This window comes from Pipra filicauda, unplaced genomic scaffold (assembly GCF_003945595.2).
Source record: "Pipra filicauda isolate LSUMZ 115617 unplaced genomic scaffold, ASM394559v2 scaffold109_size3271384_pilon, whole genome shotgun sequence".
NCBI classification, from domain to species: Eukaryota; Metazoa; Chordata; class Aves; order Passeriformes; family Pipridae; genus Pipra; species Pipra filicauda.
In genome coordinates, this window is record NW_024103540.1 from 3,148,304 (window position 1) to 3,173,101 (window position 24,798).

Consider the following 24,798-nt stretch of genomic DNA (forward strand, 5'->3'; position numbering starts at 1 on the left):
ACTGCTGCTGTAGCCCTTGGACCATTCTGCCTCTATGCTTTTGCCTAAGCAGGCCCTCTCTTCCAAGGGGAATCAACACTCTGGAAGGGAGAAGGCAGCTGTGTTAGTCACCTACTTTTGCTTCCTTGTCTGCTGCTAAATTAAAAAAAAATCAAATTCACTAAGGCCGTATGAAAAAGGAAATATGTACGGATGTGAGCAAATATGTACATGTCTATGAGCATGTTCAGGTTCTTGCATGACCTTGGGTCTGTGGAAAGCTCTTACAGATGTGGTTGAATGTATGTCCTGGAGGACTTTGTTTAGAGTAGCATGATTTAAATAAACAAAGAAAGAAACAAAACACGAACAAAAACCCCGAACTACCCTGGTAATTAGGAAATGGCTTAGTCATATCAAGTTCTTCAGATGTAAAAGTTTGTATGTTGCAATTGTATGAATTGATAGATGCAGGTTAACCAAGATGGCCATGACTCACAGCTGAAGTATGAAGAATAGATTTATTCCATCATTGCAGAGACATACATACACTGCTAAGTCCAAACTTAGCAGGGGCAAAAGCGCCAGCCCAGTATGGGCTTTGCTGTGCATATTAAAGGCCTGATGCATATGCAAATTCATCAACAGGCTCTGTTTTTACAATTCTAAACTCTCTTATCTCCATTCCCTCCAAGCCTGTGCGAGAGTGCTTTTAAGTATTTAGCAACATTCTGTTATCTTCTTTGAGAGAATTCCATTTCTTTCATCAGACAGAAAACAACCCAAAGGAAACACGTGTGAAAATTCCCACACTGAAAAATTATTCTTAGCATCAGAGAATAATCTAGGTTGGAGAAGACCTCTGAAATCATTGAGTCCAATCCTATGACCTAACACCACCTTGTCAACTAGACCATGGCACTAAGTGCCACATCCAGGCTTTTCTTAAACACTTCTAGGGGCAGTGACTCCACCACCTCCCTGGGCAGCCCATTCACTGCCCAATAGCTCTTTCTGTGAAGAATTTCTTCCTAATATCCAACCTAAACCTCCCCTGGTGCAGCTTAAGACTGTGTCCTCTTGTCCTATTGCTAGTTGCCTGGGAGAAGAGACCAACACTCACCTGGCTACAACCTCCTTTCAGGTAGTTGTAGAGAGTGATGAGGTCTCCCCTGAGCCTCCTCTTTTCCAGGCTGAACAACCTTAGCTCCTTTAGCTGCTTCTCATAGGACTTGTTCTCCAGACCCTTCACCAGCCTCATTGCCCTTCTTTGGACCTGCTCCAGCACCTCAGTGTCCTTCCTGAATTGAAGGGCCCAGAATTGGATACAGCACTTGAGGTGTGGCCTCACCAGCACTGAGTACAGGGGAAGAATCACTTCCCTGGTCCTGCTGGCCACAGTGTTCCTGATCCAGGCCAGGATGCCATTGGCCTTCTTGGCCACCTGGGCACACTGCTGGCTCATGTTCAGCCTGCTGTCAATCAGTACCCCCAGGTCCCTTTCTGCCTTCCGAGCTGCAGGGTTATCTTGAGCGGAAACAACTAAAAATAGCACTATCTCCTCGCCAAGTCTTCCATTTTCAACCCTTCCTCTCCACACAATATAATGGGTGGACTCTGCATAGATGAACGTTGGCAAACAAGGGCTCTTAGACATCTTGGATAAGCAGTTAGAGTTTGTGTATGCAGTAGGTTAACCCACAGTAACTCCTTTGGATCAACTATTCAGGGTAATTGAAATGCAAAGGCTACTGTAAAGACATTTAAATATTTGAATTTATTTAAAACCTGCACCTTATTTTAATACTCGGTAATTACCAGGGCATAGAGACCCTTGCATTCCTTCAGAAATTGCTTGAGTAGATTGTGAAACTGTATCCTGGAGGAAAGCACTGAGCAACAGTGATGGATGGGATTGGTCAGACTTTTAAGTTCTTTGTGTTTACCCACTACAGACTCAGTGCATGGTGGAAGAGGAGCAGAGAAACGGTGTCTGCCCCAGTTCCCCTGTCCGAGTGCCTCCGGAGTCCCCCACCGCACAAGTACGCTCCCTCAGATACCGCCGTGTGAACAGCCCGGAGTCAGAACGCCTCTCCACTGCTGATGGCAAAGGGGATCCACATGAAAGAAGGTTTGTTCACCCTCTGTAGCCTCCTACTTTTTCTGGCAGTGTCTTGATGATTGAGACCAACTGAGACCAACCTAATCGATAGATCAGCAGGCACTGGAAGTTTATTTCTGGGTAGAGGAGTTCATGAGCTTTATAATCTTTCTGATGAGATATAAACTCATGTCTCTTAATAAGGAGAGTTAGTGGGAATGATTCCCATCCTGTCCCTGGATGGGAAGAACTCCACAGATGGAAGGAGGGACATTTTTCAAAGGAAAAGCAAAGCATCAAATCAGAGATAAAGTAACAGTCAGAAAACTTTTGACTGGCCTGAGGTGGGAGGGAAGGATGAATCTTCTTAGGATACATACATGTAGGGGTGTATATATTCTGTAACTGGCAGATCCTGATCTGGTGGGTTTCATTATGTTATTATTTTTCCTTATTTTTCATCAATAGGAGTATTAGTATTCACTTTTCAGCATACAGCATTGTGCTTGTTTGCATGTGAAAAGTACACTTTACATCTTGATTTTGAGTTATTAGGAATACTTTCTCTCAGATCCACAGCAAAGAAATAAACAAAAAACCCCAAGATTAATAAAAATGATGACAAGAAGCTTTTTAAACTATTGTGTGTTGGAGAACATATTTACAAAACATAAGCCCTTGGTACTGGTAATGCCCTTCACATCTGTTTTCTACTTCTAATTGAAATTCAGGGCATGCACTGTGGTTGTCGGATATGGTGAAATGACCCCTCTAAAAGAGGTAAGGGAGAGACAGGCCTTCTCTGAGAAAATCTGACAGACTTCAGCCAAGAACAGTCACAAGGAGACGGTAGCTGGAAACGAAGTAGGATGTAAAGGAACTAGAGAGAGGAAGAGCCCCAAGCACTACCCCCAGTATATTAGGCAGTGTTTTATTCTGAGTGGCTGGGGTAATCTAATGCTTTTCTGTAGTTTAGAAAAGACTGTTTGTGTTGCTATTAATAATTTAGGGTTTGAATAACTTGCTACCTGTTTGTTTTCTTCTTGCTCAGAAAAAAGACTCTTTAAAATAGGAAGGGAAACAAGGCAATATAAAGTCAGCAACACTAGTCCTGTATATTCACTAAATCCTTCTAACTCCTTACTTTCTTTCTTCCTCTCTTCCTTGTCACTCAGCATCATGCTAAATGCATCCCTTTCTCCTGTCTTCTTTCTTCAGCTTCTGGTTTTAAAATCAGCATCTTTTTTCGTCTTCCAAGTAGCCTGCACCAAGTATGGTGCAAATACAATCCCATTCTGCCCCACAATCTCTCTTTATTCTGTTTTCATCCTTTTGCAACACAGATTTGATTCCCAGCTTTGGCAAATTCTTTTGGCTTTCTGGAGTAAATTATTCTTCTCAAGGTGTCTCTCCTCTGCTGGGGAATGGATGAAGACTTTGGCTAAATTCAGAGTTTTGTTTTATTTTTTCAGCAACACTCTTTAAAATCCAGTTCTTCGTACACACAGTACAGGCCATTTTTCATTCTTAGTTTGCATACTTAAGTGGTCCTTCTTCACAACAATATATTTTTAAGACTATAACAAGTACAGCCTTTCAGATCCATCACATGGCTTTTGCTGAAATCTTTGTTTTTGCTCACAACTTTTATCCACATCAACTTTTGGTTCACCTCTTTCTCTACTTCCCCTTTCTTCATCAAAAACTGAAAGGCTTTCCCAGAAGAATCTGCAAGATGATCCTTTTTGAAATCACTTTGTAAAACACACTGCAGATGTCCAAAAATCTGAGCAGCAGACACTTTGGCTTTGTGCAGCAAGCTGCTTGCCTCTGAGATAGGTGGAAAAGCAAAGTAAGAGGCAGATGCAGGCCAAATGAGAAACCTGGATCATAACACTGTGGAGCAGAAAGACAGGAGTGCCACTGGCTTCTCCAGCTGAGATGCTGTCAGAGCTATTGAAGCACAAGGAGCTTCCAGAGCCTTTTTGAAAGGTATTTCTTCATGGCTGCAGAAGCTGCTGCTATTTAGACTGGGAGCCTAACACTATGCTACCCTTTGTAAAAGGATACTTGCCATATTTACTCTGTGCTTCTTCAGAATATGTTGGGGTTATCTGTGTGTAATGGGGTAAAAGATTCTTGCTGTCTTCAAAGAACTTGTGTGGCCGCCTTAGAGGCCTCAGTGGCCACCACAGAGAGAGCACAGTGAAGCTGGTTACAGGAGCCCAGGAGAGACACTAGTTAGTCAGACAGTAGATTTAGGATTTAGGGGTGTTTTGGTCTGATTTTTTTTCACGAACCAGTAAAACTTACCAAAGGGGAAAGGTGTTGTTGGAGGAAAATGGCTTTGATTCTGTCTAGGAGGAAAAGAGATGCTGAATTGGCTGTTACACTGAAGCACTTTAAGGGAACATCTTTATGCCATTGTAGGTTCTAGAGAAATATTTTTGCTTAAGCCTGTCTTTCTGAAGCGTACCAAGAAATGAGTGAGAAGGACTATACGGGTTTTCTCTTATCATCCCTGTCTTTAACCACAAACCTGATGTATTTTTAATGGCTTCATGTTCTGTCTCTAGATCTCGAATGGATATACCTGGCTCTCCATCACGGCTTGTATGCTCCTCCCAGCCAGCCCAGATGCTGTCCATTGATACTGGCCAGGCTGACCGGCAGGCGAGTGGTAGGATGGATGTGTCTGCTTCGGTGGAACACGAAGCCCTCAGCAATGCTTTCCGCTCAGTGCCACTTGCAGAAGAGGAGGACTTTGATAGCAAGGAGTGGGTTATCATTGATAAAGAGACAGAACTGAAGGACTTTCACCCAGGTGCTGAGCCAAGCACCTCTGGAACCACGGATGAGGAGCCCGAGGAACTAAGGCCTATTGAAGATGGTGAAGAGAGAAGGCGCTTGGGGGCAGATGCTGCAGTCAGGCCGAAGACGCATGATGGGCGAAGTCGGGGTATGCAGCCTGTGACTGAGGAGGACAGTTCCCACAGACATGAAGGACCTTCTCAAACAGTATCTGACAGTAGACATGAACAGCAGACAGGAAGTCCAGCCCACTCCCCCTTACATTCAGCACCAGCTCTCCGACAAAGGAGACGAGAATCTGAACCTACTGGTCCTCAGAGACAGGTAAGATCCCTGGGTCTGTACCTTGTTGCCTAGCATAGCATCATCTTAGGAAACCTCAGCTGTGCTGGAGAAGTCTTTGATTCCAAGCATGATTGCTCTTGTGAAACTCTTCTGACAGTGCCTGCAAATGTTGTGAACACCTTAGAAGTGCTCCCTATAGCTATAGTGACATAGTCCACTTCTGAGGACACACTGTTATGGAGATCTTTCAGCCATTTTGGCACAGGAACAAGAGGAGAGCGCAGTTGTGATTGTGCGTGTCTTTAGTCAGTTCTCTTATGCTTTCCCACAGTGTTTTGTTAATAACTGCTTAGTTGTATGGAAGTGTTGCTAGCAAATCTTCTCCATGTAGTTTCTCAGCAGCAACAGCAGTGTATGGCAAGAAAATGCCCTCTAATCTAATTACGTATCAGCACAGGCCTGCAGCAGTGCAAATCATAAAATAACTCCCTGAAATTAAACTTTCTTTTAAATACCTGATATAAAACTCAGAGTAACCAGCACACACATCCCATCAACCTTACTTCAGTGAGAGGCATTGTTGTTACCATGTATTTAGTCACAGAAATGTTCTTTACCTACTGTGTTTTTTCCAGATAGTTGTAGAGGGTTTTTTTTCTTTCAGTTTTGCTTTTTTCCTGAGATCCTCTAATGCTATAAAGAAGTTCAGTTTTTGGTGGGAGGTAATTTATTAGATTACGTGGAAAAATATGATACACTGTTAGGCTCAGAGTTCCTCTGTCATATCTTCCTTTCTCAGAAGAAGGCTGTCTCAGAGTGCTCAGTGCAAGAGACAATCAAATTGTTCTCCTGAGAACTTTTTGTATTTATATGTTAATGAAGATCTCTCATGCACGTGGGATCCATATGCACAGCAAAGAGCAGGCGAGTTTTGGGTAATGTACACAGTTATACCCTGCTATGACAGACGTTTCTACAGTCTGCTTGTTCCTCTCTGGAAGATGGTAACTCTATTTCCCCTTCCCTCTTGAGCTTTTTCTCCAAGGAAGTGTTCACTGGACTGGAGCATGTTAAAAGAACATCCTTCCATTTAGGTCTTGCCCAGTTTCTTCTCCTCTCTGGATCCTTGAGAGGTACAAGGGAAAAAGGACTGTTAGTTTTGGCAGCAAAATGGGAATGATAAAAGAATCTATGTAAAAGGAATCAAAGCAAATCCTTGCCTGCCAGGCAAGGTGTTGCTTGCTAAGATGTATCAGGCTGCAGCACTTACAGGAAGGGTAGAAATGCTGACAGCAGACACTAGTGGGACTGTCCTGCTGAGCGTGGAATAGAAGCCGAACATGCTTCTCATGGAGACTGCATCCAGTTGCAAGGTTCCTAAATGGAGGTGTTTGCTGTATAAAGCCAATATGTTGAATGCTCCAGATATCTAGAGATTACATGAGGCAAGATTGGCAGAGTTGGAAAGGTCTGTGTCTGAATTTTTTCTGTGTGTATACTTACTGGGTTGGTCAGTGCAGGATCTGCAAGATGCAATGAACATGGTAAGAGCCAGCTGATAAGAATCAGCTGTAAAAACATCAGGGACACTTCACTGACATATTTATTGTGACTAAAGAAGGCCAGAGATGCCTTCTTGGCCATAGAATGTACACCCCTGTGTGAAATGACTGAGGGAGTTGGGTATGGGGCAGTACGAAGGCTGCTTATCACTGCACAGTGATACTTAACAAGCAGGCAAGAAAGGTAAATCAATGGGATTGTGGGTGATTACTGCTAATATATTAGACAGGCTTTGTTCTCCAGCTGACTGGATTTTTTTGTTCCTATGCTCTGAAATACCCTCTATTTACTCCTTGGCCTAGCTTTGTGCATACAGACCAACACTGGACTTCTTTGGCTGACTGGGATTTAATTATTCTTCCTTTGATGTCTGGATCCCTCAGTTGCCTCTATACACACAGCTTTGAAGTGATATTCGTATTTTTCCATTTGCTGTCGCAAAACCAACTACTAACTCTCAAAGGAAAAATGACTTGGTGCCTAAAGGAAAGCAGAAGCCTGTTCTCCTTAGGTACAGCAAATAAGGAGGGACGCTACCAAGAAGTTGACCAACGATTTAACTAGTGAAGATACTGATGGCCTTGTTAGCAATGACATGTTTCCTGTAGCTCAGGCTTGGGCTTCCCTGGATTTGATTGAAGTTGGGATTAGGCTCTGTGTATGTATGTGTGCGTGCATGTTAGTAAATCTTCCTTATCTTTGCATATGAATTGAGCCTTTAGGATAGATAAAAATTTCACTAAATGCAGAACTACTGTGATTGATGTCATAGGCTTTGTTGTACCGATTTGTGACCTCATTTTGGTGTCCCAAAAACCGGTGATCATCCATTGGTGTCAATAGAGTACTAACTGAGAGCAATTGGGTAATCCCTGTTCTAATGTTTTTTCTGTTTCTCCATTACCTGACTTCCATATATGAGCCATTACTGGCAGAAAGTCAGTGACTGCTGGATTGTCATAGAATCACAACATGCCTGAGATTGGAAGGGACCTCTAGAGATCACCTAGTCCCACCCTGTGCTCCAGGATGGATCACCTAGAGCAGGTCGCTCAGGACAGTGTCCAATCAGAAAGCTCTGAGGATGGAGACTCCACAACATCTCTGGGCAACCTGTTCCAGTGTTCAATCACGGTTATGATAAAAAACTTTTTCTTATGTTTAAGTGGAATTTCCTGTATTTCAATTTATGTCCATTTCTTCTTGTTCTTTCACTGGACACCATTAAGAAGAGTGTGGATCCATCTTCTTTTTCCCATCAGGTATTTATAAATGTTGATAAGAACCTCCCTGAGCCTTCTCTTCTCCAGAATAAAAGATCCCAGCTCTCACAGCCTTTCCTCAAGTGAAAGGTCTCCCAATCCCTTCATCATCTTTGTGACTCTTCTCTGGACTATCTCCAGTATGTCCATGTTTCTCTTATACTGGGCACCTCAGAACTGGAACACAGCACTCCAGATGCTGAGTAGAGGTGAAGGACCATGTCACCCATCCTGCTGGCAGCACTCCTAATGCATCCTGGGAGGCTTTGGGGCCTTTCTGCCACAAAGGCACCTTGCTGGCTTGTGTCCAGCTTAGAGGCCACCAGGACCTCCAGGTACTTCTCTGTCAAACTCCTTTCCAAACAGGTGACCCCCAGCATGTTCTGTTCCTTCTCACACACAGGACTTTGCAATCCCCTTTGTTAACTTAGTGATTTTGCCCATTTCACCAGCCTATCCAGGCACCTCTGAATGTCAGCACTTGTATCACCTGTGAATCTGCTGAAGGTACACTCTGTCCCATCATCCAGGTCATTAATGAAGTTGTTAAACAATGATGGCCTTATCCGCCCATGGCTACACCGCTAGTGACCGGCCTCCAGCTGGACTTTTTTTCTCTAAACACTTTGAGGCCAGGAGCTCAGCCAGTTTTCAGTCCGACTCACTGTCTACTTATCTAGCCTATATTTCATCATTTTGTCTGTATGAGAAGTGGTGCTGTCCTCGTGAAACTCTGTGGGTGTAAGAGGGAGCATAATATGATCAGATGCTGCTGCTAGGAAAGTCAAGTACAGAGGAGGCTCAGAATAACCTGGGGGAATTTCTGACCCAAATATTCTCACATGTTAGATACCTCCCAGTTTCAGATAACAAGAAGATGGCTGCAGTGGAGCATAGATCTCATGGGAAGTCCTAGTATAGAGGAAGAACAGGTCTGTCATGAAACTATGTCCTATTCAGGCCTAACAGAGCTCTTAGGATTTGCTTTAATGTATGCATTTCAGGGACGTACTAATAAGTCTCTGCTTATTTTTATGCACTAATGTGCGTATAAAGCTATAGAAATAGATTAAAAATGACTGGAAAAAAGGATTGAACCTCCACTTCTGCTTACATATCAATCCTGACGCAGGGTTGCACTTACTGTTGGAAATAATTTAAATCCACACCTCATAATCTAATTTAAAAATCTGTCAAGTTCTTAAACATGCTGAGTAAATTCACTGATACTTGGCAGAGATGGCAACTTACTACTGCCTTCTGCATTAAAGAGAATTACAAATGTCCTTAAATTTATGAGTTTTAGAAATTAGTTCTGACCATAGTTCTGTGCTCATTGGTGTTTCTTGACTCTGTCTCCTCTGCTGCTAGTGCAGTTGGCATTGTACAAAATGTTTTGAGATTTACCTGCCTAAAACATGCCTGTCCAAATGATGTCACATGTACAAACCTCCAGAAAAGCAAAAAGTGAAAGTGGGAGATGATATTAACTCTTCTTTACCTATTCTTGGATGTATTCCGCAGAGTTCAGAGAGCATTTTTCTTTTCTCTCTTATAGTACTTATCTCCCAGAGCCAAGAGTTTATCTTTTAAAAAAGGTCCCAATGTGAAGAGGCATTGATGTTTTTCCTCACCAGCTCAGCTGTGTAATTAGAATCACTCTTCAAAAACATCTCACTTGATGCTGTCTTAGGCCTCTTTTCTCCCCCAGCCAGCCTTTCACAGCCAGGAGAATGCCACAAGCAGGCTTAGTTAAAGATGTCCATGTCTCAAGCCTGAGAAAGCAGCAGCTGTAGAGCTTTTGAGTCCTTCCCAGCTATAGACCACCGTGGGTGTCTTTGCTGAGAGATCACACATGGATGCTGAGCATGAAGACCTGGGTTGGTAATTCTGACAGGCAGTCAGAAGCACATTGCCCAGCCAGGCAGGGGATGATGCTGTTCTCTTCCTCCATTGATTTCAGCTGGTGATGACTGTTCCTCAGAAAGGGACACAGAGACACAGGAGAGGGCTGCCTCACAATAAGGAGAGGGCTCCAGCATTTTGGGTGAGCTGTACTGCCTCTCTGGTTCATGTTGTGTAGAACCCTGGGCTGCCCCAGGTCTGTTACCTGGAGGAACTCTGATTTGCACTGAGGACTGAAAGCGAGCAGGACTTTCTCTAGGTTATATTTTTTTGAATCCCAGTGGCCTCCGTGGCCCCAGACCCTGGAGCAGTAATGAGGGAAATCCTTGTCACTCCCAGGGTGCCTATAGACAGCAGGAGAAGAGGACATAAACAACTTCACTGCCTCTGAGGCAGAAAGAAGAAAAGCTGGGCTGAAATAATTGAGCAGTGGGTAGAAGCAAAACACAGCAGAGTCTCAGGGTTAAAACCCTGGGCAGAAGAGGTAGGTTGAGGGAAGAAGATGGTAGGAAAAATGAGATATGAAATGGTGCTATGTGTCTTGGTTTCCTTTCCCTTCTACAGCATTGTCTATGGGCTGCTCTAAGGGGACCTGAGGGATGATTTCTCTGTGAGAAATGGACATTTGCAGAAGAGGGGAAGACTCTGTTCCTTGCTTAGTGTAATTCCTATTGAGCTGCATTTGGTGCTTGTTGTAGATTATGTGATTCTTTGACATTCAACTCCTCCAGCTTCCCTTCATGAGAAGAGGAGCTTGTCAGCTGATGGAGAAGGATGAATGTAGAGTTGGCCTCTTAGACTCTTTAGATTCAGGGTCCCTATCCATCCATGTGTTAGGAATAAAGGATCAGCAAAAGGGTGATAGTAGAAGTAATGTTCACCTCTGCTCTTTATCTATCTATCTATCTATCTATCTATCTATCTATCTATCTATCTATCTATCTATCTATCTATCTGTCTATCTATCTATCTATCTATCTATCTACAGATAATAGCAATTAAAACCTTAAGCTCAGCAGAAATTCCTAATTACATTTTATATCTGTAAAATATACTGAGCTCTACCAACATCACATTTTCTGAGACTTCACATGCGAGGTGTCATACTGCTCATGTCCAAACAGAGCAGAATAGGCCTGTTGGAAGGTGGTCCAACCTGATTACTGCAAGGGGACAAAAGGGAGCAGCACTTTCATCATTGACTGTGTAACTTAAGCATTACAGCATCAGTGAAAAAAAGTGGCATGTCTGTAACCTCAGCTTCAGCCCAGAGGCAACAAAACCAAAGTACGCTTGCTGATGGGGTGTTATAATTTGCTCCTTCATGGCCTGGTCAAGGTCCTTGGTCTTGTGCTGTAAAGGAAGTCTATCAGAGTAGCTGGTAGCTTTTGATCTGAGAAATCTTTACCATGTTGGGATGATGTATACCCTAGAAATCATACAATATGATGAACCCAAACATGGAGCAAAAACTAAGAATAAAAATTCCAGTATGTTTAGTTGTGCAGCTTGCGAACACCCAGGGCTAAATTTCTACACCATCTATGCAAAAAGAGATGCTTGTCTTTATGAGAAATTAATTCTACTGTCCGGATTTTATTTGTCTATCTCAAGTACCCTGTATGACAGCATTACATTATTATTATCATCTGAGACTGACCTATGCAGTGACATGCAATACATTTAGGACTGTTAATAATTGCTTTTCACATTTAATGCCCACCATGAACTGAGTAGCTCTCAGGTGCTTATGAAAATATCTGTCTCAAAGCACTGCAAAGATATTGAAGGTGACAGGAAAGAGATGAGACTGGATGACATTCAGCTCTTTTTCTAGTGCAAGGTCAATATCTCCAGTAAGGTATGGAGAGCAGTTTTGTCTTAAAGAAAATAAAATATTGCATTTTCACATTTTCCAATTACATTTTGAAACCTGTGGAGACTTCCTGAAAAGAAATGCAGCACAAGGAAGGGAATGGATTTGAAAGGAAAAATGGGATTCTGAAAAAAATGATCTGGTGTTGGAAACTGAGGTTGCTGACCCCTGTGAAAGTGCTAGTTTCATAACAGAGGTAGAAAGAGGAGGAAGGGCTTAGAATTTTCAAGGTGAAGAATCTGAAGTTGTTCCTGTAATACTTCTCTCTTCCAGTCAGTGTGTAAAGGGAAGGTAGGGACTGCGATCTCAATCTGACACAAGTTGTCTGTCCTCTGTGCGGGTACTTCCTCCCTCTCCTGGCTATCCCCGGATCACAGAAGCAGAAAAGGGATCTAAGAGTGCATCTTCTCATGTCCTCCTGTGGCTTTGTGTTTCAAATTTCACACTGAAAGGAGAACTATACTCTGCCTGCCTTTCCAGCTGCTGTCTGTGCTCTGCTTACCAGAACTGGAAGCATTAACACTCCCCCTGCAGGTACTCAATATGAAAGTGTATCAGGAGGCCGGCAGTGTAAGTGTGAGAAAAGTGTACTAACAGCCCCCAAAGTTGCCTTTGCAAATCCCTGGAGCGAGTTTTAATGAGACTCATTGAAAGAGCCCCTGAGGATCCCTCGCTTTTAAATACACATAATCATTTTAGCACCAGGTGTTTCACCTTTTCTTGTACACATGGTTTCCAAATGTGTTCAGAGTTTGAGTGTTACCTATATGCAGAATGTATGAATAGCCTAATGACATGCCAAGATGAGCAATGCCAATGGAACAGAGGGGTGAGGCATGTGGCCCGAAGAGCCAAAGGAGGGGACTGACGTAGCAGAGCCTGACACTGCTGGTGTCGCTCGTGTCCGTGTGTGGCTGGGGAGAGCATGGCAGGCCCCCTGTAATGGCAGGCTTCCATGGTGCTCATAGCATCCCTGGGAATTGATAGACACAGAGCAGTAAGTAAGGCCCTGTGTAGAGCAAAAGCATTTTTCATCCACCGGCGAAGATGTCTGCAGCATGCGCATCACAAACCAGGGGCGAGTCAAGTCTTTGCCTGACACCTTTTCCTCCACTCTTCTTGGTCTTTTTCAGTTGGAGGAGGACAGGCCTTCTCAGCACTCCCTCCCGAGGTACAGCCCCCTGAGAAGACTGGCGTCCTCCGTTTTCTCCTCCTCAACCCTGGAGACAGAACACTACCCTCACGTTGGTGGCACTTTCATACAGCGCAGCCGTTCAGCGGAGAGCAGCCCCGTGCGCATGCCCCACCGCAGGCACATGCCCCTCACGGCAGGAAACCACAGACTCATGCCTTCCGTCCTCCGCATTTCCAGGTCCCAGCTCCAGCAGGTGTGGGCCCGCTTCACACACAAAACATAGCCTGTTCAGGGAAGCAGCAGCCTCCATAATGCAATAATAGATCCCACCTGCCCACAATGTGTCACCACTTAATGCAATATTGAATCCCAGACAACACTGGCCTAAGGTACTGTAACTTCCAAAGCCCCTGCAACCAGACCCCACAGAGACTGAAAACATCTGCCTTTCTAAACCTCCCAGCAGCCTGGGCAAGGGGCGGCAGCAAGGCCGAAGATGAGAACGCGGATGGTGAACGTGTGATGTGTGAAAGAGATGGATGTCAGGGCTCATCTGAAACGCTCGCTCGCGGGTCCTGCAGCCTTGGGGTAGGAAGTGCAGGGCTGCCTCACTGAACACATGCAATCAAGCAACAAACATTGTCAAATTATGACTGAACTGGAGAGACCTTCCTTGGCAAATTGGTTCAAGCATCTTTGTTGGTATCTTACACTGGGCTGAATCTGTAAGCAGTTTTACTCCATCTAGATATAGGTAGACTCCGACTGAAAGCTCACCTGAGGCAGGACCTCAGGTTTGTCCCTCTTGTGGAGTTACGATCATGTATCTCTTTGTTGTTTGGGCTTTGGAAATCCCCTTGTTTTTGTTGACATTTGGTTTCCATACAGTCACCACACACTTCTGTCTCTCTGGCTTTGCCTCTGTTACATGGCAATGGAACTGTGTGTCTGCTCTCCACTCCTAAGCTGCTCTATATTTTCCTGCCTTCTCCTAGAGGCGCTGACTGTCAAGAGTTGATTAGCAAGGATTTTCTTACTGATCTGGCTGTATATTACACTGTTTCTAAACTCCAGAAGTTTTAGACACCTGCGGCTTTTCAGTGGCAGAGCAGTCCTGCTCCTTGGCCTTTCTTGGAAATGCCTGTGGTAACACATCTCACTTGAGAAATAAAGTGGCCTCAGCTCTTGGTATACTGAGACCCCGGAGTCCTTGCCTAAAACTGACTTGAATCTCAGAGGAAAAGGGAGACCAAAGTTAATTTAAATTGTCATAAGTATACTTATTTCCTGTACTTGTAGAAATATATTGCCCTTCTCAGTGGAGCTGCAGTGTAAAACACCAGATTGTATGAAGACCTTCTGTAATTAAGTGATTGTAGTAACTGTCTTCTATTGGCATGAGCCTTTGGTCCAATATTCTGGGAAAAGAGGCATTATGGATGTTAAGGTTGAAGAAGAAGGGCTCACTGCTAGTGCTCAGGGCTTTAGGAAAGTGCAAGTTAACACACCCTTTTTGAGAAGATTCAGCACCGTTATGACCAGTCTCTTCCCACCACAGTCATTCTTGATTCAGTGACATCAATTTCCTTTGATTTGCCCCAAGACCACATGTGAACAGGACAATTTACTGCTCAACCAAAGTTTTTATCTGCATTTTGTTCATCAGTTTTGTTTTTAAAAAAGGGACTGGGCATTGCCAGGAATACTTCGGCTGAATTAACCAGTAGCCTAATCCTATTTGACAGTTCTCTTGTCAAGATACCAGAAAGAGCAAGGCTTTACTCTTCTCAAAGTAAGACGAGAAGGGATGATTTCCTTAAGTAGACTCTTCTCTGATGTTATTTATTTCCAGTAGACAGTTGAATAGAACAACAGATTCTGGAGGAAATGGAATTTGTGAAAGAAGTAGACTTAAACTCAGTAACTCTTAATAATTTTTGTTCATAGCCTCCAAAACACTGATGTTCACTTTTCAGGGTCAATTTTAGGAATGTAAATTACTCTTGTTCTATTTTTAAAGAAAAATCAAACAATTTTTATTTTGCCAGTGAGAGAAGGGAACAAACAGGATAACTGGGTGTTTATAAAATCCAACCCTTTTATTCAGACAAAAACAATGACTAGCTCCATACATAAAATTCAGAGGTCAGTAATCTACCTAATGCTACTCATCATGGTTATATATAGAACTGCTCTTCTAAGTTCAAAAGTCTGATTGATAAAGATGGTTTATTTATATAGACTTCAAGTAAGACTTTCTACCAATTAAAATTATTAATAAATTGAAAGCCAACTAACCAAACAAAATATGTTTATATGTTGCTATCTCTTACAAGAGGGGGCTGTTTCTCATTAGGATTCCTGATCTCCTGCCCTTAGCTCAGCACTATTCCACACCTTTAGTGGCTGTCAAGAAGAAAAGAGAAATCACTGAGGAGAAGGTTTGTAGTGACAGAAGGTGGGTGGTTTGATAAAATACTACTGACAGGCCAGCTCTGCAGAAGGATCTGGATTGCCTGATAAATTGCTTGCATTGAAAGTAATGTTTGCATTCACCTAGGGGCAAGGTCATGTTTTGAGTACAAAGAATATAGGTCACATGTACAGAATGGGAGAAACTGTGCCCTGGAAGGTGCTGTCTCCCAGAATGAGGTGGAAGTTAGGTGCAGTAATTAGCTGCATCTAAGTTCTCATTATGCTGCTACAACAAAAAAGAATAAATACATTTTTCTTTTATGTATCAGCAGGAAAATGAAGATGTGAGCAGAGGGGAGATCTTTTGTAGTGGTGAGATCACAACTTGACATCATATTCAAATCTTCTCTGTAAATTTTTGTAAAAGAAAAACCTAAAAGAGGAGAAGTGATACAAAAATGTTTGATTCTGTAAAACCTGCCTTGTAGAATGAGCTGAAAGAAATGCAGTCTGTCATTAAAGACAACACTAAAAAGTGACATGATTGCTGTTAGGTCGACCTCTGCCTGAAGAGAGCAAGACAGGTTTTATTTTGCCAGGCAAAGATATTGGTATTAGTGCTGGAAGGTAAAGTAGCAGAGGTAAAACTAGAAACAAGATGCTCATTTTAAAGACATAGGTGTGTAGTAAACCACTGAAATACATTATTAAAAGACACTGAATTCTTTGCTGTTCAGGCTCTGTAAGGTGGGATATTGGTTTCTATACCAGTCCTGTTAAACTGTCAAATTTGGGCTCTAGACCAGAGTAACTGGACATGTTGCTGTTGCCTGGTTTTTATGGGAAGTCTTATTTCATGATCAATATGTCTTTTCCAACTTAATTCTGAACAAACTAATTGGTGATAATGCCTGGAATCCTAATGTTAAAGTAGTATGCTAAGAGTATTAAAAATAGTAAGTTTGCAATTTTTTTAACATCTTCATTCTAGTGCTGTAATAATTACTATGGAGTCCACATATTGCTGAGGAACAGTTGGCAAATTAAATAAATGTGAAAATAGCTCTTTTTTATATATATGGAAATGTAATAAATTAATATTGAAACTAGTTGCAGTGCAATTCTAAAAACACTTCTGTAGATTACATTTATATTGCATTTATTTACTGTGTTTCATTTATAATGACTGCAATTATAAATGTAAATATGTCCAAAATTGGTTGGCAAAAACCCCCACAACTAGAACGCTCAAAGGAAGTGTCAAGCAGTCATTTTGAATTGGGGGCTGCACTTTCATGGTCTAGTTAGGGGAACAGAAGTATCAGTTCTCCAAGAGATCCCCCCTACCCTTTCAGCCCTTTTTGTTGTGCCAGTGTTTGTGTGGCTGCACAGACCTGCACAGGGAAAAGGACAGTTGTTTTCAGTTTTTGTTCATTTCCTGCTTTGGTTCCCTGTCCATTTGCACAACTGCAAGCCAAGGTCAGCAGGGAGAAAAAAAACCCAACAACTAATAGAAGGCTGTTGGCATGAAAAGTGATCATGGGGTATGGGCTGAAAAGTTAGTTGCCCTAGTTATTTGTCCTTTTATATTTGATAGGATTTTTAAAAAATTCTTCAACTGGGATAAGCCAATGTAAATCAATACTAGTAAAATAAAATTCCCTTTTGGCATCAGATTCTTAGAGAAATTATGTTCACCAGAAGGGTCCAAGAACAGTGTTTGGATCCTGAGAGATACTCTTCTTTTTACTTCCCATTGTACATAGCACTTGTTCTCCTCAGAATTCAAATTCAAAATGAGCATTTGCCACTTCCATCACAGAGATCATGAGCATCAGGACAGATAGCTGTTGCTAGGATCTCATGATCTACTTAAACAAGCAAATGTTCATCACTTGTAGTTACATACAAAAGCCATCTTTTTATATCTTGGCCTCTTGTCTCCTTTCACTTTCTTTCTATGCAGAATGGGAGATGTTTCCAATTTATTACTCTCTCCCCAGCTGCCTGCTGTCAAATGCTTGGGTTAAGCAGCATGAATTGGGTAAATGTAGTTACACCAGCAAGCATTCACTTTCAGTGGAAGGTTTAGTGGGAGAGGGTTGACTGAAAATGAATTACACTGACACAGGTATACCCATGTTGACAGAGTCCCTGGTGTGAGCCTAACTTTGCCATTCCCATACCTTTCTACTAGTGCTGAGGGGCAGGCATGTGAAAGAGTTATGGTGCATCACCTCTCTGTTTAAAGTATCTTCTGTCAGGGTTACGATAGAAAGTAAGATAGAAGTGCCCCATAAAACAGCCATATGGGTGATATAATCCCATCCTTATGCTACCTCTTCATGTTGAAGTCGCTCTTGTTCTTCCACTCCTTCTCTATGTTGTGTGTCTGAACCTGGACATTGTGGTGGTCAAGGCTGCTGCAGGACTGTTGTTCTGAAAGGGGCAAACTCATTCAAAAGTTGTATATGTTGAGCTAAATATCTTTGTGGCTCCTAGAGAGATCCAACCTGGATGATGCTTTCCTTGCTTCTTGACAGATGTTGACTCCAAGACTTTTCTTTCAGCTCTTTTCCTGTAGTTTATGTGGTGATTCTTCAAGGATCCCCAGAAACAGATCAGCCTACCTCTCCGATCTTGTGTCCAAATGAATTTTGAGGAGTGTGTAGGAAGCTGCTTTAGCTGCCTTTCATTTACTAAGTACTCAGCTGAGGGCAAGAGTTTGAGTGCACCTTCTCCTTTCTGGTGCTGGGAGGCAGCAGGCACCGCCTGAGCTAGGAAGGATGTTGGCAGCTGACACCTTCCCTGCCCGGGATGAAGAAGCTGTACTTGGACAGTTGACCTCCAGGCTGGATTGAGATAAGGCAGCCTGTCTCCTCTAGGATCTCATGCATTGCTCTGTAACCAGAGAAATTGCTGAGGAGCTGCCACTCAGCCTATGTTTAAATTTGAATATGAATGCAAGAACAACAGCAGTTGGCTCTAGCCCCAGGCTGCTGGTAGACTTCACATACAACACAATGATGAGACAGAACCCCCTTGTCTTCACCTAACTGCTGAGAAGCTCTGTTGGATCTAGTTGCCTCTTTGTTCCCCTTTGCCTATCCCAACTCTTCCCCATATGACAGTCTTTTTGCTCCACCCTGGTTGCCTGTGTCCCACTCCACACATTCAACTGCCCCCGTGGTTTACTTCCATTGCCATTAATGGAATCTCATCCCTCACATTCTCATTGCATCCTTGGGTACCTGCACTACCTCCTGCCTTTGCCATTCCCAAGAATCTGCAAAACATGCCTCCTGCACCAGTTTCCTATGCATTCCATAGCTCACAGTGCACTATACAGTCCCTGTATCACTTTGATCAACCAAGAGGCCTTCCCTCCCCCTGATTTCCTTGGAGGAAATTGGGAAAAAAAAAAAGGTACATTTTGGCACTTGGAGAAGTCTCAGATCTACATGGAATCTGTGTGAGGATTGCATTGTTTAAAGGCAGCTTGATTTCAAAGATGATAATGGAAGATACCTTCCATTTTCAAGACAGCTTCACAAGTTTCAAATCCTGGAATCCTTAGTACTTAGGAAACTCCCCCAAATTATTGTCTGCATCAGCAGCTAAATTTAGACAACTAGCAATGCTTTTTACCTTAAGACACAGGTATCATCTGTATTTGCAAACCATGTAAATAGCTGGTTAAACACCACTTCTATCGTTGTGAGCACATCTCTAAGTTCCATTTAAATTGGTCCTGATCTCTGTGAGTGAGAAAATGTCTTGACTCCAGTTGCAAATTGTACAAGTTCTTCCAAATGGATGTTTTCTAAGCTGGCAAAATTGGCTGTCCCCATTTTCCAGCCTGGGGGTTGGGGGAGTGTGGAGAATCCAAATAGAAATAGAGTATTTAAAAACAGCCAGGACAGAGCAATTGTAAATGCAACAAAGCTGACACTTTTTTCATTAACTGTAAACTTTAAACACTGGTGTTTCCTCATGTTGCCTATCTTAATCTGGAGGTATCACAGAATGGTGGATTGTTTTCTTGAGGATTGGTGTTCTTCACTTTGGCACATATAATGACTGTTCTTCCCTTATCAAGCGTGTGCCACTGCCATTAGGCCACCAAAGTATCTTGTTGTTTTAAACAAGCTCCTTGTTTCTTCTACAGTTCCATTTGGCACTTAGCTCTCCCCAGCTGCTTCTGTGGCAGTCAGGCCCAAGTGCTGTACAAGAAGGCAGTGTGCCTTTTAAAACCAGTCAAGTCTTTTTTCCTTTGTGATACATTTTTTAGATAGAGGGCCTCTGGAAAGAGGCCTAATCATTTCAAACTGATCAGCCATAATAAGTGAAGGTGCTTCCCTAGCCTGCTCACAGGGCAAAGAGGTTGAGTGGCACTTCAGTAGGTGGGCTGTTTCTTTTCCAAGGGGTGCTCTAAAGCCAGTGAACATACACCTTCTCTTCTAACTCACATAGGCTGTGAGCACTTTGAGATGAGAAACAAAACGAGTGTCATTCACGACATTTCTCTGCTCCGTGCTTCAAACATTTCTTCCAAAGATTTCGCTTTGGAGTGTTTAACTACCTCATCTGTCTTGTTTCAGTAGCATCGCCAGGCTTTGGTACCATCTTTATCACTGGCTACACTGCCCCAAAGCGTGCAACCTCTTATGAGAGTCTCGATGATTTGTTTTGTACTAGAAGCCTTCTACAGTCAGATGGGAAACCAGAGCAAACACCTCAATTTAGCCTTTTCAGAGTTTATTCAGAAACAACACTTATAGTCATGGTACTCCTACCTTCCTATGGCCTCTTAACCCAAAAGATCACCAAGTGCTTTATTTTTCCCGTGAGTCACTTCTCTGCTATTGACATGCAGGATTTCTGGAAGAAGCCAGCAGCAAATAAAGCCTTTTCAGAACATGTCAGGATGAAGCCGGACATGAGAGTTTGATTGCACAGAGGGAATTTCAGGAGGCAGAATATCTTTTCATGATCTGTAAGTTGTCAGAACGGTAGGTGGGACCTATATACCAAATACAACGAATATCATTGAGACATTTCTTTGACTGCAAATCACCAGGAACTTCACTTGCTCTCTTGTGTAAAAATGCACTATTTGAATCTGGTGCTGTGATCCTTTGTAAATAAATTAAGGCAAGAAAAGATAACCATTGCTAGTTTAGTCCTCTGTTGTAAAATAGCTTAACAATTGGATGCACTATGAGACTGAAGATTGGAAAGCATGGAAAGATATGTTCAGTCCTTTTCCTGTTTTCTAATATAATTCCTTGTCACACCTCCATCAATCTTCCATGATGTGTATATGTGGAACTTTTAAGTGCTTGACAGTGGCACACAAGATTATTCTTGAAAATATAAAATTTTCTACTGCTTTTCTGGAGGGATTGGTGACAGATACAGACCATGTTTGTCCAGTGGGTCTAGCATCTCTTCCTTAGGCTACATGGAGTCTCTGTGGTATCCAGTCACATTTGTATTACAGCCACATAATACTGCGTCAGTGACCTAATTTAGTTTTATTGTAAACTGCTGGGTTAGATGAATGACACGTTTCATTATGGTTGTCATTAGAGATTTATTCATGACACTATCAGAACTTTACCTGGAGCTGAGACCGTTTTACCACTTTCACATTGAATAAGGGCTCTTTTATCCCAATCTATTCAAAAGAGAAGCTTTTGTTTTTATTTTTCCTTTTCTTGTTTCCCTTTGGTGACAAATGGGAGAGAACAATTTATAGACAGCTCTCGTATATTTGTCTAGCTCTACTTGGCAGTAACAGATGGCCTGCAAGAGGCTAGCTGAAAAAAAATAAAATTGCATTTCATAGCAGACAAGGTCTGAAGCCTTTAAAATTATGGATAATTTGCAAATCCCTAAAATCCTGTTAGTGTTTATTGTGAATAAAGTGCCCCAGATATTTCTCAGCTGGAGAACATGGGGTACCCTTCTTCTTGAGCTGCTTCCCCTGTAGTTGCCAGCCCTCCCCAGAGTGACTGGAGGAGATGACAATTTCTGGAGAGGCTGACCAAAGTAAGCCAGATGTGCTTCCTGATTTCACTGTTGTCCCCAGGGTGGTGTTGTGTTGCTTTTTGCTGGATCTTCCATTTCTGATTGTATGTATGTTTATATGTGTGCACGACCTGCACGTGGAGGGTGAATGGCCACGCATGGTCCTGCCTTACAGAAGTGTTTCTGTGCCAGTAATGGGCCACTTTGCACACACCCAAATGCTCAAAAGGCAAAAAGTTGCAAAGAACAAATCTCAACCAGTTACAGAAAGTATCCTTACAATGTCTGGTTCAGGTGGCACACCTGGCCTCCTTTGCATGTTTCAGGTCTGATTTCAGCAACCTGGCCCAGCCCAGTTCTCTTAATTCAGTGTGTTGTGACACACATACATGTCTCTCTTTTTGCTGTCAACTGGTGGCAGAGTATTCTGGCAATAAGAACAGTGCTGCCACTTGGGACATAATTTATAGTATGCAAACACCTATTTTGGGTAACATTAAAATATGAAATAAAATATGTAAAGGCTGATCATTGCAGTACTACCTTCCTTTTTGTTGCATTTTTATACCACGTGTTTTGTGTTGGGGTCGCTATAACACACAGACCTGCATTGGCAGTTCCAGGGGACAGCGCAAAGATTAATTTCTGGGAAATGTTTCTAAGTATTATTTGCTATATTGCAACTTTTTTGTATCACACCTGCCGTTGAAACAATGATGTTATGATGAATGTACATTTTGAACAAGCTGCTAACTGTGTAACCTGGGGATTGGAAGCAATCCTCATTTTACATTCACTTGCATGTCTTATAGTGTTTGAAAAGAAAATGGCTTTATGTTTGGAGGTTTTATTTTTTCATATGCAAAGTGTTTCAAGTGAGTTACCTCATCTAGTGCACTTGCCTCGTAAGAATCCCCAGGGCTTCCTCCAACAACTCCACCAAGTTTCTCAGTTTAATTATGAGTGCAATTAGTTATTTGGCAACATGAAAGACAGTAATGGCAAATTTCCTCTGAAGAAGTCAGATAAGGAGGATTTCTGTGGGACTCTTGCCCCTTCAGCTTGGTCCTTCCTAAAGAAAACCTGCCAGATCAGGTTCTTATTCAGCACCGCTAATTTCTGGTTATTTTTATGACTAAGGAAGATGTTTAGCTTTCAGAATATTCTTCTTCTTTCTTGCTGCTATTAAGTTGCCTTTTCAGTTAGGGACTAGAACAATTTTTGAATTGTCGTTTCCTTCCACTTTGCTCACCATTTCCAATGTCTCCTATGAGTGATAAAAATAAGGTGGCCCCTCTGTCTGCTCAGACAGGGAGATCTGTGTTGACACTTGCTGGAGACACAGGTGGGTGCAGAGGGGGGAAGCTAAGTGGCAGGCATACCACCTTTACAGAGCTTTTGCTTCCATCCAAGACGCTAGGAAAACTGGCACAAACCTAACATATGAAAGCACAAATAGGGAGGAGCAGAGCACTTATCCAGCACAGGACTGGACTGTCCTATTCACCTTGGTAAAAAGAATGAAGAAAAAGGCTGTGGAGCATTTGATGGTAAGATGCTGGAAAGAGGAACATCTCTGACGTTTATGGTGCTGATTCTTGGAACACGGAGATCCTGCAAGCAAGCGTGGCAGCTCTAAGACTCCTGCTACTTTTACCTGATCTGATGCTGGTTTGAAGAAAGAGCTGCTTCAGAAACTCAGATTCTAGGTTTTTTCCACTCACTGTTGTCAATCCTGCTAGATCTCCCAGTCCCAATTAAGCTTAGTCTGTGTTGGCAGAGGATAATGTCACTTCCAGGATATGCTAAGGTCCTGATAGTATCCAAATAAAAACTGTTACAGGGAAGACAGGACTACAGCTCTTGCTGTCTGTGTGCCATCTACTTCTCTCAGGACTAAGGCCTCTTCCCATTCCCAATGGAACAATTAACATTGTGTTGGGAACTTGATTTCTGCTTCTCAGACTTTCCAGCTCCCATGAAGAATCTCAGGGACCAGCATATCCTTCCTTTGCATTACCTTGTGTCACATGTTAGACTTCTGTTGCTGCTAAGCAGGAGAGTCCAAACCATATTTAACCAACTGCTACTCAAGTAGGAGGTGAATGTGGGTTTCTGTAGTCATTGCTACTGAGAGGAAGCAAAAGTCGTAGGTCACCTGTTGTGCTTCCTGGTTTGCTTGAGAAACTTCATCTGCTGAGACTTGAGTTAGCTTGAAGCAGTGGATCTCAGTACAGTCCCCTTCAGCTGTGTCTCCAGCATTAAGAGGGACAGCAGAAGGGATTCGTCAAGTTGCCAGAAGTCCTCACAGATTGCTAGGGACAGAAGGTTTGCAGAAGCTGTGGAAGTTTGTCTCAGGGGGAAGGCAGCAGGGAGATGGAGGGGACGCAGCCTGCTGTAGCTTTAAAGCAGTACTGCGTAGGGATCCACTTAGAAGGATATAGTTGACTAAAGGGATCCAACGCTTGTTTTCCTTGAGTCTTTTTATTCTTCCGGTATCTAATCCCTTTAGAGCCTAAGGTCAACCCCTTTTTGTACTGCAATAACACTGTAATATATGCTTGCACTAATTCTTCTGGTACACCAAGCATGCAAAACAAATTTAAAGCTTTTTTTTTCAGAAGAAAAAGACTGTATTATTGTGTATATAGAAATACTGAGAGAGAATTTGAATTCTGTCTCCTGTATAAAAGCATGCATTGATTACCTGTATGTAGATCATGCTGTAAATGCTGCAGAGTACTGTAAAATCCTACACTTGAAATCACAATGAACAGGCAATGTCATCAAAAACAAACGAAACAGAAGCTGTGCAATGGTTTTCGTGCCTTTTTTAAATCCATGTATGTTAATCCAGACAATCGGAAAAAAAAAAGAAAAAAAAGAGAAAGAAAAAAAAACCAAACAAAAAAAAGCTTGTATACTACTAAAACCTTATTAAAGAATCAAAGGCAGCACCTTGTTGATGACTGTTTCTTCGTTTACTTGTTGGCTTTCTTTGGTGATGGCTGCATTTTTTGTTTCCTTTCTTGCTTTGTTTTTCTACTCTCTTTGCTTCCCAGCTCTGGGAAGGTGTCCCCTGCTCGTCCTTGGGTACATTGGAGCACTGGGCAGGGAGATGAAGGAGATCTGATAGAACTGTGAGAGTTTTGTTATTTTTAATGAATGTGATCACTAAAAACTTGCAGTTAAGACAGATCTGGGAATTGAAACAAAATTCCGTGACCGTTAGGGATGTGTTTCATGTACTTTGGGAAGGCCGCAGTATGAGTTTAATTTACATAAATTTAGGCTGGTACTAGAATCCATATCACAGCCACAGATTACAACTAGCCCCAACTTTTGTAAATTTTTAGAGCTCTCGCTTGATGGTTACCACCATCCAAACTGGGTAAACTTAAGCTAGTATAATACAATGCCTACAAACACATCA

General features: G+C 42.4%; 1 protein-coding gene across 2 annotated transcripts in view; it reads left to right on the forward strand.

Moving 5' to 3' along the window:
* The window catches only part of TTBK1 (tau tubulin kinase 1), a 108,461-nt gene that overhangs the window by 64,434 nt on the left and 19,229 nt on the right, over positions 1 to 24,798 (forward strand). For both annotated transcript variants that reach the window (XM_027709840.2, XM_027709843.2), the window contains 2 exons: positions 1,935 to 2,110; positions 4,657 to 5,215. In XM_027709840.2, coding sequence (XP_027565641.1) covers positions 1,935 to 2,110; positions 4,657 to 5,215 — 735 coding nt within the window. The remainder of the gene's footprint in view (positions 1 to 1,934; positions 2,111 to 4,656; positions 5,216 to 24,798) is intronic.